The sequence below is a fragment of the Rhododendron vialii genome, chromosome 1a (genome assembly GCF_030253575.1).
Source record: "Rhododendron vialii isolate Sample 1 chromosome 1a, ASM3025357v1".
Classification (NCBI taxonomy): Eukaryota; Viridiplantae; Streptophyta; class Magnoliopsida; order Ericales; family Ericaceae; genus Rhododendron; species Rhododendron vialii.
Window position 1 is genome coordinate 6,158,157 of NC_080557.1, and position 17,697 is coordinate 6,175,853.

Here is a 17,697-nt window from a genome sequence, read left to right on the forward strand (position 1 = left end):
TTATGTTTTGGAAAAATTTTAAATACACAAGATTGTATGCATCTACATTTTTATAATACAGAATTCTTTGTAATTGCCGAAATTGAACGAAATATCTACAATAATGTTTTTGTTACTGTTTTGGCTATATGTGGAAAACCTTTAAAAATGATCTCTCACCTAACACTGCAATCACGTGTCCATCCAGCTACAAGCCTACAAGCTATATTCAAACCAAACCTCTTCCAAATTTACGGCACGTGAAATAGGACTTGGGATGTTGGACTGAGGGCTATGCTGCGCAGTATGCTGTGCGGGGTAAAGCGCTGCCGCTCCAGTCTTGTTCCGATGATCGAAAATATTCATTTCGTAGAATTCGTCGAGTAGAACAAGTGAATTAAAAATCAGCTCGATCGGATATCATTAACTACCTCTTCCAAATATTATTATCTTGAAATTATTAAGTGTATCAAAAATCAGTGGATTTTAGGCCACTAAGCAAAGTGTATAACCATTACCCAATACTAGTAGTAGATAAGACTAGCTCCTTTCCGATACCGAAAAATAAAATAAAAACAAAAAGAGAAGGAAGTAAACGGCGTCTAGTTGATTGAATCCACAGAAACGGAGTAGATCTTGGCAAACAAATTCGCTTCCAATAATCTTACTACGTCTGAACGAGGGAGACACCGATACGATTGAGAAGGAAGTAAACGGCGTCAAGTTTCCTTTGATAAAAGCCGTCTGATTTGAACAGATGCTGGGTCCTTGGGAGCGATGACCGTAACGCCGCTCCTCGGAACACACGCGCTTCCGTTTGTGTTTTGTTTTTCTCATCTATATTTCCTTTTTTTTCCCCCATTTTTAAATCTCTGAAAATATTTTAAAAACTCGTTTAAGTATATTAATGTTTATGTCATATTTGATAATTCTAAAAGTTTCGGGAACGAGAATTAAGTCGATTTATGAAAATAAATTATCTATATACTCGATTAAAGAATCTTAAACAGAAATCACGCTACTAAGTTAACTTGATATTTCTTTCTTATTTCGCTAATATTAGGGCTATTAAGTATAATGATGCACTATATCTGAGAAATTTTTAATGTGGCCAATGAATGATATAACCCTCCTAATACTCTCTCCGTCCTCTTTTTTGTGTTCAGTATTTCATTTTGGGCTGTCCCTTAATAAGTGTCCATTTTGTAAAATTAGGGAGGTAAAAGTTAGTGTATTGTCTATTTTGTCCCTAAAAGTAGATTTTATTTTGAAAAGTTAGTGAGTAAAAGTGTAATGATGATGGGTAAGTAGGGAAAGTGGAGGAAAAAGTTGATGCGAAAGATATAACGATGATGTTTTTTTAATAAGTTGGAGTTACATAGCAGGACACTTAAAAAGGGATGGAGAGAGTACATTTTTTTTCTTTTTTTATATATAAATACTTTACGTATTATGTTAGTTTTGATACTTTCTGATGAAAACAATTTTTGAAATTCGTGTGATTTTTCATCATTTATGTCTTTCAATTTATAATGTTTTTCATAATTTTAAAAACTTTGTATAATAGAATTAAACCAGAACTATCAAACAAGATCTATATTGTATATTTTTTGAGATTTATATTGAAAAATATAAAAAATAAAAATTGATACGGATATAAAAAATTGACATTTAATTTGGGACGAAGAGAATATTCTTCTGAAGCAAAACGTACATACTACTCCTTGATAAGGCAGAGCAAGTGGTATGAATGACTTCAATTAAGTGAATTGATTTGTGAGCAGGGAAGTAGGTGAATGTATTCAATTTAATTCAGTCTTGTCAAGGGAGTAGGTGAATAGAGTAGGTGAATGTGTTCAATTCAATTCAGTCTTGTCAAGGGAGTAGGTGAATGTATTCAATTCAATTCAATTCAGTCTTTTGTAGTTGAATATAATCTGGTCGGTCAGGACTTAGGACAGAGTGAACTTTTATTAATTAAACTCAGGCGAGATGTGGTTGAAATTTGAAGAATACTGTAATAAATGAAGGACAACAACGTAATATGGAAAAGAAAGGGGGTCAATTTGTTCTTAATTTTTATTTTTTGATCATATTTGTTCTTAAATTGATTCTGATAAAGAATGATAAGATTTTGAATTTGTAGAGTCCGCTGGAACGCACTCTACTAGGTCACCTTTGTATTTTTCTAGATCGTAGTTTTCTACCTCTGTTTGGAGGCCTGAAAATTACGGGCCGGTCTACCTTTTTTGGCCTACTTCCCTCGCAGTCCAGCCCAAATCCTAAAAGAACCAGTAAGGATGGCCCTTAATTTCCCTACCCGAAATACCCCCTTTTCTTATCAAAAAAAGAAATACGCCTTTTCAAATAAGCTCTCCCCTCTTCGCCTCCCGCACCCACCTCTGCTGCGTGTTTTACGATTCCGACGTCGTTGAGGCCGGCGGCTCTTTCGCGTGTCACCGTCCGACTCCTCCCTCCGTCATCGTCTTCGCTTCCTCCGACTTCTCCTCAGACTCCTCCCTTCGACTTCTCCTCCGACTCCAAATACGTCTTCATCGTCTTGTAATGGGGAGAAAAGGTATGTGTTTTTTAATTTTGTGTGTATTACTGTACGAACCGTGGTTTTGCATTGATTTTGCTAGAGATTTATTCGGTTCTTAGAATGAAATTGATTGATTCAGATTTATTAGGTTTAGTATTTTTCCGAAAAAGAAGACGTTGCCTAACAAAAAATGGATGGAGGATGGTAACAGAAGGTAAGCTGCAATAATGGAAGAACAATGCTACAAACAGAATCCTATATTTACACATCCTCCTCTCAATAGTGAGGACTGAGGAGATGTTGAAATGAATGAGTTTTTTTTCCCCCATTGTCACAGGAATTTACACCAACTCTAATTCTCATCAACCCTAGTAAAATCGGTTAAGCATTTAGCAGACAGCTACTCATGAAATCACTACCCGGTGCGATTCCATATTTCTTTGGCTAGTATTGCTCGCATTGCCACATAGCAATCTATGGGACTTTCTACAATACAACTCAAACTTAAAACCATCAGTTTCTAAGGACTAAAAAATTCTCTTTCAAAGTGGCAGTATTTTTGTGCATTGTAACCCTTTGGATCACATTTCATGTTTAAAAGCATAAATTAGGTTTTATAGTTCCTCCCACTTGTTGTTTGCCAAGGATATTTAGGAAAATATGTTCTCTAACATATAAAGTCAGAGATGTAACGGTCCTGGGATTTTCAGTACGACGAAAAAATTGCAAAGGATTCTTGATAATATGTTGCCGAAGTTTGATCCGTATGGTCAGGATGGTTAAAAAATTTCTCTATTACGAGATGGGTTGTGTGGACATGCAAGTTAGTTCAAGTCAAACTCTACCTAGGTTTAACATATATTGGTATTGTTGCAATATGGGTATCTGCATTTCTTGGCAACTGCCAATGCATTCTTAAGGGACTGAAATATTCTCTTTCAATTGTTTTAAAGTTGTGTGGCAGTATTTTGTGCCTTGTAACCCTTTAAACCACATTTCATGTTTAAAAGCATACATTAGGTTTTGTAGTTCTTCCCACTTGTTGTCTATGTTCTAGACTGCAGGAAATTGACAGTGTTAGAGTAATGTCAAAAGTTTACATTTCTATTTTGAAAACACTGTAAATTGACAGTTTTAGATTTTCTCATTTGAATTGACAATGTTACAGCAATTTTACATTCTCATGCACTGAAAATTTTACATTTGGAAACATATGTTACAAGCATTTTCTTGTTGTTTTTGTATGCAGTAGTTCGAGGAAAAGGGAAAGCGAAGCTGTTAGATTCCATAAGTGATGAAGAAGATACAGAAGAACAAACAAGTGATGAGGAAGTATCTAAAAGAATTATAGAAGCTGACACAATCTCAAATCCGCCAAAGAAGTTAAAGACGAAAAAATTGGCGGGAAGAAAACCAATTGAAGTTACTTCATCTTCTGTCCCAAAGGCTTCACATGAAAGACATGCTCAATCTCAATATGACCTTCGGGTTAGATCGCCAAAAAATCAAGGAATCAACATAGAACAAGCTGCTCCTCGGTCACAACCTCTTAGAAAGAGACCAAGAATTGTGGTTGAGACTCAAGAGACACAAGCGACTGAAGAGTCACAACACATCGCTTTTAATAGATGTAACATGCAAGTGATGATTAGATTAATGAAAGGGTTTCCTATCACTCCTGCGCTCAAGGATTCGCTGAAAAAAACACCTTTTTGGCATTTGATCAATGCATTTATTGAGGAGAAGGTGAAGAGTGAACATTGTAGAAAGTTCGATGAGGTGGTTGTTAAAATTGTAGAGTCGTATGATGCAAATACAAGAACATTTACATTGGGAACCCCTAATTGGTGAAATTAGACTTGGAAGGAGAGGAAAGTAGGGTTTTGTTCTCCTTAGAAAACTGCGTTATTGTTCTTTGGAGCATTGATTCTCCACTGATAGTAAAACCTTCTGCCATTTTGACTGCCTATGGATGGTAGTTAACACTTAACCGTATATTCTCGTCTCATGTGTGATTATTGTCTTTCTCTCTCTTTCTTGTGACTTCACGGTGCTTATTACTTCTCATTCGCAATCACCATAATCGTATCTGTTGATGTGGGTCTATGTGAGTTGTCTAGAGGCTTACCCCGCACAACGTACAATTAGTTCTTCAGTTCTTCCAAAATCAAGGAGGTTCCAAGGCAGCCCTTAGGATAAATGTCTGTCCCTGCCCATTGTGTTGATATAAATAGTTTTTTTTTTGATGTGGGAAGCAGTAGTGGTATTTCAAACAAAAACAATACAAGAAAGGTTGCATGCTATGGCTATATCAATTCTCTTCTATTGGGCAGCACCAGCAGGTAACTTTGTAGGAAAATATAACTACTGTCGTTCCGTAGACGCTTGGGCTCTTTTCCAATTGTCAATGTATACGTGAATCAATCTGTGGTGGTTGAGGGATTGGCGTTCTTCTCTTATTTACGTTTATGCTTTCTGAAGTTTCACTTTTTTTTTGGGGCTATTTGAAAACTTTTCTTTATCTTGTTCAGATATCAGAGCACATTGAAGGCGCAACTATCTACTTAGATGCGGGATGTACTGAGAGTTTCCAGTGTCTCGGAGCATTCCCTCTGTTACTGGAGCTTGGAGTACATGCTGTTTGCAGCTTGGAAGACATGTCTCCTCTTGATATGGTAAGGACTAGTTACACTATATGCACGTATATACATAAATGTATATATTTCTGTTCGACCAGTTCTGAGTTGTGATGTTACAATTTTAATGTAGAATGCAATTGGAACCTGACATGAGCTATTTCAATTCTACTACTACTAACGTGTTTATCTTCTATGGCCTCTGGCTTAGTCTTTAAAATTTGTTCAGTTTTTTTTAGACCCTTGTATGAAGTTAATATAGAACACTTGGGAATGAAATTTACTTTTCTGCAATAGCATCACTTTCTAACTTAGACTCCTAAAGTTCCTGAAGATGAAATACGCTGGAGGTATGGAATAGAAAACCTGCAGAGCTATTAATGCAATAATTGCTTCGTAATCTCCACCCCCCCCCACCCGCAATCTGCAATCTGCAGAATAATACCAGTTATTCTTTCTAACCAAAGCAGGAGGCCTCTTTCTTTTTCCTACCTACTCAACTCTTAAGATGTTTCTTTTGTCCTTGCATCGTGGTAAGACCATGAGGGTGGGATAAGGTATAAAGTGATGGACAACAGAAGGATCAACCATGTTTCGTTCTTGTGATGAGTTTTCGTCACCTCCCTTCCTTCATAATTTCCTTCCTGCTCAAACATAGTAATTAAGGGAAACTGCCTTCCCTTTTCCAAGGGTGAACTTTTCGATCCCTGTTTATCCTACGACTTCTACATGCTTGTTTTAAAGCCCTTTATGACTTTCTGAGCTTGGGTTGGGGTTTCACTTAGCTGAGATTTTTATGGGAGGGGATTAAGCTGAGAGCTTGTGCTTGGGAAAGAAGTTGGGTTACCCTGCTTGACTTGCATAAGGAACATCAATGAACCAAAATATGCCCTTTTGTGTTTAATGTTTTGTTTATCTCAATTGGTCAGCTGCTCGGACAATGATATCCTATAGAGAACATCTTTTTTTCTTTCTATTACTCCTATTTGCTAGTAAGTCATATGGAATGTTGCTCAGTTTCTCCCTCAAATTTAATTTTCATTATAGCTGTAATGGTACAAATGATCATTCGTAATCATTTATCAGTTTCCTTGATCTACTCATTCGCAATCATCGTGACTCTCTCTCTCTCTCTCTCTCTCTCTCTCTCTCTCTCTCCAACAATAAGATCTCATGGCACAATTTTTTTGTTACAGTGTTGATTGTGGGGTCGTCGTTATCTTCTTGATGAAGCATTATTCGATGAACCAAGAACGGAGCAAGGTAATAAGTATTGAGGAGTGTAGGAAAACAAGAGCCGAGATGATACTTGCTTTTTTGAGTGATCAAAGCAAGTCGAGCACTTCTAAGTTGAAACAAGCATCTTCTTTTGCTCTTTATGCTTGTTAATGCCTGTCTGAAGGTTGAATTTACAGAAAACAAGTTGTGCAGTTTGTATTTCTCTTTCAAGAAACTGAAGGTGTTTGTTGAATATCAAAATTCTGTCTACTGTGTTGGAAGGATTTTGTTAAGTTGCTGGTTGATCTGTTAAAACTAATGGAATTGACAGAACACATCTTGTTTTGTGGAAGTGACAGCTCTAACTGTTTTGTAATTTTGTATTGTAACCAGTTTGACATCATGGATTTACTTCTCTTGTTGGCAGCTTTAACTATTTGGGAAAGCCCTACATTTTAGTTACCATTCTTGTGTTCTCTTGCTTTCTGGTTGATTTGTTGCGTTGGAAATTTTGCTTTGTGAAAATTTTCATTCTTGTGTTCTCTTGCCTTGGAAATTTCTATTTTAGTTACCATTCTTGTGTTCTCCCAGCTGACTCTTCCTGGACCTTGAGGAAAATCTTATTATCCCCATGATGGACAGAGGACCATGTTTTTGGAATCTGAATCCTAATGGTCAATATAGTGCTATGTCAGCTTGGTTGGCAATTAGAACCGATCACTCTGAAGTGGTGTGGTTTCCTGTGGTCTGGTTTAACAAGCATGTGCCCATGTTGTCTTCTATTTTGTGGGTAGCTCTTCTAGGGAGAATATCCGCTAAAGATAGGTTCCGTTCTGTCATGGTGGTGTGGAAGACCACAAGCACTTATTTTTTTATTGTTCTTTTTCTCTGCTGGTTTGGTGGACTGTTAAGGATTAGAGTGGTTGGAGGCATGCTTTCAGGGGTATGGATTTTGAGATTGAATGGGGTGTAGTTCACTACTAGACTGAAATCTGTTATGTCAACACTGTCAATTTGACACTATCCAAACACTGTCAACTTTAAACTACGCACAGAGTTTTTTGTTTTTTGTTATTTCAACACTATCAATTTTACATAATGCAAACATTGTGTTTAAAAGTTGACAAAATTGACATTGTTGGCATAACATTGTTAGCTATTTTAAAGCAATTGACAAAATTGACAGTTCTTGAAAATATAAAAAATTTATAGTGCTTTTGGAAAGGTAAAAATGATAAAATTGACAGTTTCTGTGTTTAAAACTATTGTTATGTAGGACATATGATAAAATTTACAAAATTTTTTCATATTGTTATGTAGGATATATGATTTAGAATAGTATTTGTATCGTTTCTCGAAACTACGCATACACTACCAAATTTTTGTTATGCCAACAGTGTCAATTTTAAACCACACAAACACTGTGAGTTAACTACGCATACACTGTCATTTTTTGTTATGCCATCATTGTCAATTTCGCACTGCAAATATTAATTGTGTTTAAAAATTGACAAAATTGACGGTGTAGAATTTACTACAATGTAAATTTTATTAATAATATTTCTAAACACTGTCAATTCATTTTCTGTTATGCCGACACTGTCATTTTTACGCACACATTGTTAGCTATTTTAAAGTTTGACAAATTGACAGTGCTTGAAATTATAAAATTGACAGTGCTTGGAAATGAAATTAAAAAAATCAACTCAAAACAATGCGAATTTTACATTTAAAACATTGTCAATTTATTTTTTGTTATGCCAGCACTGTCATTTTTACGCATAACATTGTTAGCTATTTTAAAGTTTGACAAAATTGACAGTGTTTGGAAATGAAATTTTATTAATTCTATTTCTAAACACTGTCAATGCATTTTTTGTTATACCAACACTGTCATTTTTATGCATAACATTGTTAGCTATTTTAAAGTTTGACAAATTTGACAGTGCTGGGAATTATAAAATTGACAGTGTTTGGAAATGAAATTTTATTAATTCTATTTCTAAACACTGTCAATTCATTTTTTGTTATGCCAATACTGTCATTTTTACGCATAACATTGTTAGTTATTTTAAAGTTGACAAAATTGACAGTACTGGGAATTATAAAATTGACGGTGTTTGGAAATGAAATTAATAAAATCAACTCCAAACAATGTCAATTTTACATTTGGAACACTGTCATTTTTTGTTATGCCAGCACTGTCATTTTTACAGATAACATTGTTAGCTATTTTAAAGTAGTCAAAATTGACAGTGTTTGGAATTATAAATTGACAGTGTCTGGAAATGAAATTACTGTCATTTTTACGCATAACATTATTAGCTATTTTAAAGTTTTACAAAATTGACAGTGCTGGGAATTATAAAATTGACAGTGTTTGGAAATGAAATTTTGTTAATTCTATTTCTAAACACTGTCAATTCATTTTTTGTTATGCCAACACTATCATTTTTATGCATAACATTGTTAGCTATTTTAAAGTTTGACAAAATTGACAGTGCTTGAAATTATAAAATTGACAGTGTTTGGAAATGAAATTAATAAATCAACTTCAAACAATGTCAATTTAACATTTGAAACACTGTCATTTTATTTGGTATGCCAACACTGTGAATTTGAAATAAAATCTACTCGAAACAATGTTCATTTTACTTTTCAGACACTGTCATTTTTTTAATACCAACACTGTCATTTTTACGCATAACATTGTTAGCTATTTTAAAGTTTGGCAAAATTGACAGTGCTTAGAATTATAAAATTGACAGTGTTTGGAAATGAAATTAAAAAAATCAACTCTAAAAAATGTTAATTTTACATTTGAAACACTGTCATTTTTTGTTATGCCAACACTGTCATTTTTACGCATAACATTGTTAGCTATTTTAAAGTTTGACAAAATTGACAGTGCTTGGAATTATAAAATTGACAGTGTTTGGAAATGAAATTAGAATAAAATCAATTCCAAACAATGTCAATTTTACATTTGAAACACTGTCATTTTTTTGTTATGCCAACACTGTGAATTTGAAATAAATTCTACTCGAAACAATGTTAATTTTACATTTGAAATACTGTCATTTTTTGTTATGCCAACACTGTCAATTTTAAACCACAAACACTGTGAGTTTTAAACTACACATACACTGTCATTTTTTGTTATGCCATCATTGTCAATTTAACACTGCAAATATTAATTGTGTTTAAAGTTTGACAAAATTGATAGTGCTGAGAATTATAAAATTGACAGTGTTTGAAAATGAAATTTTATTAATTCTATTTCTAAACACTGTCAATTCATTTTTTATTATGCCAATACTGTCATTTTTACGCATAACATTGTTAGTTATTTTAAAGTTTGCCAAAATTGACAGTGCTGGGAATTATAAAATTGACAGTGTTTGAAATGAAATTTTATTAATTCTATTTCTAAACACGGTCAATGCATTTTTTGTTATGCCAACACTGTCATTTTTACGCATAACATTGTTAGCTATTTTAAAGTTTGACAAAATTGACAGTGTTGGGAATTATAAAATTGATAGTGTTTGGAAACAAAATTTTATTAATTCTATTTCTAAACACTGTCAATTCATTTTTTGTTATTCCAAGACTGTCATTTTTACGCATAACATTGTTAGCTATTTTAAAATTTGACAAAATTGACAGTGCTTGAAATTATAAATTTGACAGTGTTTGGAAATAAAATTAATAATAAAATAAACTCCAAACAATGTCAATTTTACATTTGAAACACTGTATTTTTTTTATTCCAACACTATGAATTTTACAATATGCAAACATTGTTTGTGTTTGAAAGTTGACAAAATTGACAGTATTTGGAAACAAAATTAATAAAATTAACTCTGAACACTGTTGATTTTACATTTTCAATTACTGTCATTTTTTGTTATGACAACACTGTCAATTTTACACTACGCAAATATTATTTGTGTTTAAAATTTGACAAAATTGACAATGTTGACATAACATTGTTCGCTATTTGGAAACAAAATTAATAAAATTAACTCTGAACACTGTCGATTTTACATTTTCAATTACTGTCATTTTTTGTTATGACAACACTGTCAATTTTACACTACGCAAATATTTTTTGTTTAAAAGTTGACAAAATTGACAGTGTTGACATAACATTGTTCGCTATTTTAAAGCGGTTGACAAAATCGACAGTGTTTAAAAATAATATATAAAATTGAGAAAAGTTTTTTTATTACTTAAAATAATATAGGACATATGATATAGTATAGCATTTGTATCGCTTCTCGAAACTATCTAACTATGCAAACACTGTCAATTTTAAACTTACACAAACACTGTGAGTTTTAAATTATGCATACACTGTCATTTTTTGTTATGTCACCATTGTCAATTTAACACTACGCAAATATTATTTATGTTTAAAGTTGACAAAATTGACGGTGTAAATTTTCAATGTCAATTTTATTAATTCGATTTCTAAATACAATCAATTTTTCATTTCCAAACACTGTCATTTTTACACATGACATTGTTAGATATTTTAAAGTAGTCAAAATTGACAGTGCTTGGAATTATAAATTGACAGTGTTTGGAAATGAAATTAATAATAAAATAAACTCCAAACAATGTCAATTTTACATTTCAAACACTGTAATTTTTTTGTTATTCCAACACTGTGAATTTTACACTGTGCAAAATTGTTTGTGTTTAAAAGTTGACACAATTGATAGTATTTGGAAACGAAATTAATAAAATTAATTAACTGTGAACACTATCGATTTTACATTTTCAATTACTGTCATTTTTTATTATGACAACACTGTCAATTTTACACTACGCAAATATTATTTGTGTTTAAAAGTTGACAAAATTGACAGTGTTGGCATAACATTGTTCACTATTTTAAAGCAATTGACAAAATCGACAGTGTTTAAATAAAAATAATATATAAAATTGAGAAAGTTTTTATTACTTAAAATATTATAAAATTAATATTGTTAGCTATTTCGGTCTGCGTGGTTCTGTTGATGACAAATCTGCTTTTGAATTTGACAAAATTTAAACTACTCAAACATGAACACTGTCAATTTTAAACTACTCAAACACTATCATTTAAAGTTGACAAAATATTAAAGTTTTTTTACGATATACAAACCATAGTCAGTTTATTACAAGAGGGCAATGGGATCCTGTGTTTTAGAACTTCACAATTCAACACAATAGTCACTTTAATTCTAAAGCAACACTCTATTTCTGAGAAGTTTCATGACAGTAATGACTAGTTCCGGGAACCCATTAATCATAATCATGGAAATGCCAATTCCCAAAAATTGCACTATCTTGCCATGCCATTTCAACATCTTAAAATTGAAGAGTGTAATTTTGTTCCAGAAATATGCCAACAAGACAATCTCAATTCATCAGTGGTACATAACCACAGTAATGAAAAAACACATTTATTAAGCACTTCTAAAAAATAGTCGACAGCATCATCACTCCTAAAACCAAGTCCAAACAAGACAATGAAAAAATAACTTTTCTTTGTGCAAGTTGTCCTATTGTGCCTAGCAATCTTCTCACACCTGCTGCACTTTATACCTCTAGTATAAACTCTCCAAAGGCTCTTTACAAGTTCCCCTATTATGTGTACCAACCTGTCCGCACCTGCTGCAAGTAACTTTTCTGGTCTTTGCTCCTGTTAATGGTATCCTTTCTGTCCGAGGTCGTCCGGGAGGTCTCTTGCACAATGGAGGAAGAAGAATATCATCAGCAGCATCAAGATCAACATTCTGCCAAATCCTAGGTATAGGATTGATGCATTTCGAATACGCCTCACGATAAGATTCAGAGAAGAAGCAACGTTCCATGTAATCATTTAAGTCCTTCTTACTTTTCTTCAATGCACAAACACCATGAACGCACGGGAACATATTTAGCTGCCAATCTCCACAAGAACAACTACGACGCGCAATGTCAACACCAACTGGCGGATCAGACTGCACTTCATATAAATCTCCATTTGACCTAACTACATTCCATGTCTTCGATAGACCAAACAACTCAACCAGTTTCTTGTCCCATTTTGGACAAATAACAGCTTTCCACTTTGTTGCCAACTCCCTCCTATCACACATTTGGTCCATTAACTTCAATCTAATCTTATCAACAAGTTGAGTTATTGGCAATCGACGCTCCTTTTTTATCCAATTATTAAAGCACTCAACAAGATTGGAAGTCAACTCACCATATCTTTTTCCTGGGAAATAAGGATGACACCAATGCTCATTTTCTAATCTTGACAGAAATTCAGTAATTTTTACTCCACCATCTTGCTTGAGTTTACTCAAAAGCTTGTCACACTCTTGTACATTCGCTGCACAAGCACACCTATGGAATAAGGCCACAATATGTTTCTTCTTTTTTGTGTCTAACCCCCCCATATGTTTTCTTAAATTGGCTTTAAGATGAAGTAGACAATAAGAATGGGGTGAAGACGGGAAAACAGATGCTACGGCTCGTAACAACCCTTCATGGCGATCAGATATAAACACTACTTCCTTATCAAAATCCAGAAAATCTCTCAACTTCAACATAAACCAGTGCCAATTTTCTGAATTTTCTGAATCGACAACAGCGACACAAATGGGATATAGACCTACAATTAATACAAAAGGGGGAGTAAAAAAATAGCAGATAAAGCATTAAACCAATGAAAATATGGACAACACAATTGGGCAAAGCTTTGCTTAACTTTAAGTTTCTGCATTTTATATAAAAGTGCTGGAGAAACAAAAGGTAACGAGGACAATCTCAAAGATTCCAGAAAATTATTCTGAAATCAATTTAAGTTGAGAAATGATTAATGTAGTTCACTACGTCATACAAGATCATAATTTAAAGTGTTACAATGAATCTGAAAAAATCAGTTTGGTCTTGATGACTTGTTCTCGTCATGTAGTCCTACAATACGTCATTTTGCTTCCCACAAGAAATTAGCTTTCAGTTGCTGATATCTTCATGTTACTAACTGTGACTTTGGTATAGCCACTTATAATTACCGTGGAGGAGAATGAAACAGTTCTCCACAATACACCAGACAACTTTGGAATTGAAACGGTAAATAATCTGCATTTATTCTATTTCTTTTTGGTTCGTCCTTCAGAGTTTTGTGAAACAAAATTATGAAATTTGAAGTTACCATGTTAGGGATTATGGTTTGTTCGCATCCCCTGTATCCTAAACTGAGTAGGTTATGTAAGGATTAAGGTTTGTTCACATCCCCTGTATCCTGAACTGAGTAGGTTATGTAAGTAAAGGCAGTAAACTCAAATCAAAACATACTTGTTAAGCTATTCCACATCAACATATGGGCTAAACAACATGTTGAGCTTTACGGGATATTTTTCCAATGACATGTCACGAATAGAACGTTCTAACAGTGCCCTTTATTAAAAATTAAAACTCTCCACATGGCAGTAACATGGAAGGGTGCCAAGAGGCCAGTTTTCAAGCAATATCAGCCTAACCCATCGCCGGGACCTATTCTTTAAATTGGTTCCAAAACCTATTGAATTTTGGTCCTGAATCGAGTTTACATTCTTCGTGATGGCACCCTTTCTTTCCACTCAGAATTTCCACTCACACAAACCTTCTTACTCAGTAATGTATGGTAACCAAAATCATCCATACAACAAAGCAATATTCAGCAGTTACCATCAAGAACCAAAAATAAAGACCAATGAAATGTCAGATATGTGTTTAAATAAGGCAATAAAGATATGTGTTTAAATAAGACCAAAGAAAGACCAATATTCAGGAGTTACCATCAACAAAGCAATATCCGTTTTGCGCCTCTCGTGCATGGATATAGGAAATCTTTGAATAAGGCAATAAAGCTATTTGTTGAAGTAAAACTCATTCTGAGTTAGTGGATTTGACATAAATAGAGCTATTTAACTCAAATTTTCACTAAATTCGCCAATTCACTTTCTGGAAGTGGGGTCACCAATCTAGGTGGGCAAGTTAGGTCACTAAGTTTACCATGACTCTAACATTATCATTATGTTGATGTGATGTATGATGTATCATTGTCAAAAGTTTTTTTCAGGATGAAGTGACTTCTTTAGACATAGTAGTTGAAAATCTATAAAGATCACAATATCAGATTATGCTGTGAGTATCCCTAATTACGATACTGATGCCTTGAAGTAACGTGTATCACATGCTTTCCAATGAGGTGGAATGGGTCCATTGAAAAACGTGCAAATATATGTGATTTTGAATAACAGGGAGCACTGCATTTTTTATTAGATCAAACTTGTGAATGTCAAAGCATTCTTAGTATTCAACTAAGGACTAATTATTTGCTACTAGTTTTCTGTTGGACTGATTCCGAGCTTAATAATTGAAATGTGTGGGACTTCTCTTTCAGGTCAAGGTCTCAAACTATTGGGAAGCCATAGGTGTTATTGCAACTCATAAGGCAGGAATAATGTAGTTCACTACTTCATACAAGATCATAAATAAATAGCAGATAGGTAGAAGATACAAATATGCAGCATATACAAATAAAGCTCTCTCTTATAGCAACCAGAACAATAAAAACACGCAGAAAATACAAATTTACTACATGTACAAAAGATAGATAGAAGTGTTACCTCGGTTGCCATCTTTAGCACAAGCAGCAAGCAAACATCCTTTTTGAGTTCCCTTCAAAAAAGTTCCATCAAGAAACAGAAGAGGTAGACAGAATTTAAACCCGTGGTTGCAAGCTGCAAACCCAACAAACAATCTCTTGAAACGCCGGGCCTCATCGCTCTCTAAATCGCATGCGCTATCAGGATTTGAAGCCTTGAAGGATTTCACAAACCATGTTAATTCCTTAAATGATTTTGTATAATCCCCATACACAAAACTTCTAGCCTTCTCAACACCCATCCATGCTCTTCGATAAGTCACATCTACCCCATAGTCTTTCTTCAACTCCTTCCTAACATCCACTGGACGTTTCAACGGACTCAACCGAATAGCTTCTGAAAATATTCTGCCTATCAAACCAGAACTACTACGAGAACTACTAGTCGACAACGATGCAGCCCCACAAGAATGCTCATTCATCAACTCTTTTATCCTAAACAGTCCACTTGGCTTCTCTACCTTGGCCTTCACAAACCATGTGCAATGCAATGTACGACAACGTGCTTTCACAGTCTCAGCATCATTCTTAACATAAATGTATTGAAAGCCATGAAATAACGAATACTTGCTTAAAGAGTCGCGGAAACCAACAGCACCACCAACAAACACCTGATCAACTCCCTTAATCGCAATGCGCCAAGCATCTGACTTCAACTGATTCCTTTCTTGATCATATAACGACAATGTCATCTCAGAACCATTGTCAATTTCAGATATCAACTCACCAAACCCTCCTACATTCAAACTAGAACTAGATCTTTCACCACACTCTCCAGCATTCAAACTAGTATTAGATCCAGTCAAGTCATGAACAAAAACATCAATACGACCAATTCTAAACTTCTTTGCTAAAGTACGTAAAGCAATCAAATCCTCGTCACAGTCAACATCACAGTTTGGATGACCATCTAGGGTATAAGATATTTCAAAGCAACCTTGAGTCAAATCCTTCCATTTGTGAGACAACTTGCTAACCAATGACTCAAAATCCAAATTCTGTGACAAAATGATAGCAACACTTTTATCGGCCCGTCTGCACAACAATACAGCAGGATCCTCCATATTGTTCTTCAAAAACAAGTGGAAAACAAAAGCATATCAGTCAAATGATAGTGTTTTTGGAAATGTGAAAATGATAAAATTGACAGTGTCTGCGTTTAAAAATATAAATTGACAGTGTTCGTAAAATATAAAAAAATAGTGTTTGCAAATTTAATATTGAAAAATTCACAGTTTCTAATGTAAAGATGATAGAATTGACAGTGTTTTGGATAAACGATTTTTGTATAGAAATTCAATTTTCTTGACTATTAGTTTCAGAGGCACTAGTTAAATGGCGTAAATTAGCCAGATCGAATCAAAGACTAGTAGATCATCAACATAGGGGCCCAATTAACTCTCCTGGAATACAGATCAGAGATTATATCGCAGCAGCAACAACAAGTGGATAACAAAATAGAACAATGAAAGCGAATCAGAATAAGCTTTTTTGTATTAGCTTTCAAAAATCGATTTCTACAAAAATCGATGTCATGCAATAAGCTAGAGAGAGAGACAGACAAACAAACAGACAGAGACAGAGCGAGAGAGAGAGAGAGAGAGAGAGAGAGAGAGAGAGAGAGAGAGAGAGTGTGTGTGTGTGTTTACCAGGAAATCGTGAACAAACCCTAGGAAATCGCCAGCAAGCAGAGAGAGTGAAGTTCGCGCGAAGTGGAATGAGGTGGGGCGACGTTTGAATGAAGTTGTTGCCGTTCGTTTCTGTTTTGATGTGTAAGGGTATTAATGTAACTTCATAGAGGTAACTAGACTTAGACGTAAATTAAATCATGATTAATCCTTAATGGAAATTTTACACACATTTTTAAGACCGGCCGGTAAATCTCTGTTTGGAGGCTGGGTGCGGCCCACAAATGGATCTGCTTAATATTTTTCATCCGTGACTCCACTTGATCTTTGTTCATTTACTGTATGTGCGTTTTATAAGATTTGACAGCTGATTTTGCAACTCTTTCTATTTGTTAATGTCACTCCCCTTTTTGTTTTTCTTAAGGTAAATTTACTAAAATGCCCTTGCATTTAAAAAGTGAGAAGAAACCAACACCATAAAAGTGCAAAGGTATTTTAGTAAATTCTATCTAATAAAAACAAAAAGGAGAGTCACAAAATCATCCGCCGAAGATTTTCCCATATGGACTACCAAGTTCAACTTTTAATAGTGGTTGTGGGGTCTTGCACCGACAAACGAAAGCAATGAGAGAGAGAGAAGCATAATGTATGAATGCTAGTACAACACCAAAACTCACACCCACCGCTCACAGGAGTGGTGGGTTCCACACATACTAATATATACGGGGCTCACCACTCATGTGAGTGTAGGTATGTGTTTAGGCGTGAGTTTAGATGTGTCACTAGAATTATTGATGTATCAGTGCCCTCTTTGAAATTTCTTTCTCATTGGAGAGAGAGAGTGTGTGTAGGTATGTGTTTAGATGTGAGTTTGGATATGTCACTAGAATTATTGATGTATCAGTGCCCTCTTTGAAATTTCTTTCTCATCGGAGAGAGAGAGAGAGAGAGTCAATAATGGAGTGTCCTCTCCTGTGTTGGTTGAGAAGAATCTCTATA

General features: G+C 34.4%; 2 protein-coding genes across 2 annotated transcripts in view; both read right to left on the bottom strand.

The window, feature by feature from the left end:
• LOC131299803 (putative disease resistance protein RGA1) overlaps positions 1–17,697 on the bottom strand; it is a 62,364-nt gene that overhangs the window by 26,052 nt on the left and 18,615 nt on the right. The gene's annotated exons all lie outside the window — the stretch shown is intronic.
• LOC131299775 (uncharacterized) lies at positions 11,915–16,138 on the bottom strand. The gene is made up of 2 exons (XM_058325355.1): positions 15,033–16,138; positions 11,915–13,030 (listed from the first exon to the last, which is right to left on the bottom strand). The coding sequence occupies exons 1-2, from the start codon at positions 16,132–16,134 to the stop codon at positions 11,976–11,978; spliced, it is 2,157 nt and encodes a 718-aa protein (XP_058181338.1). The 5' UTR covers positions 16,135–16,138; the 3' UTR covers positions 11,915–11,975.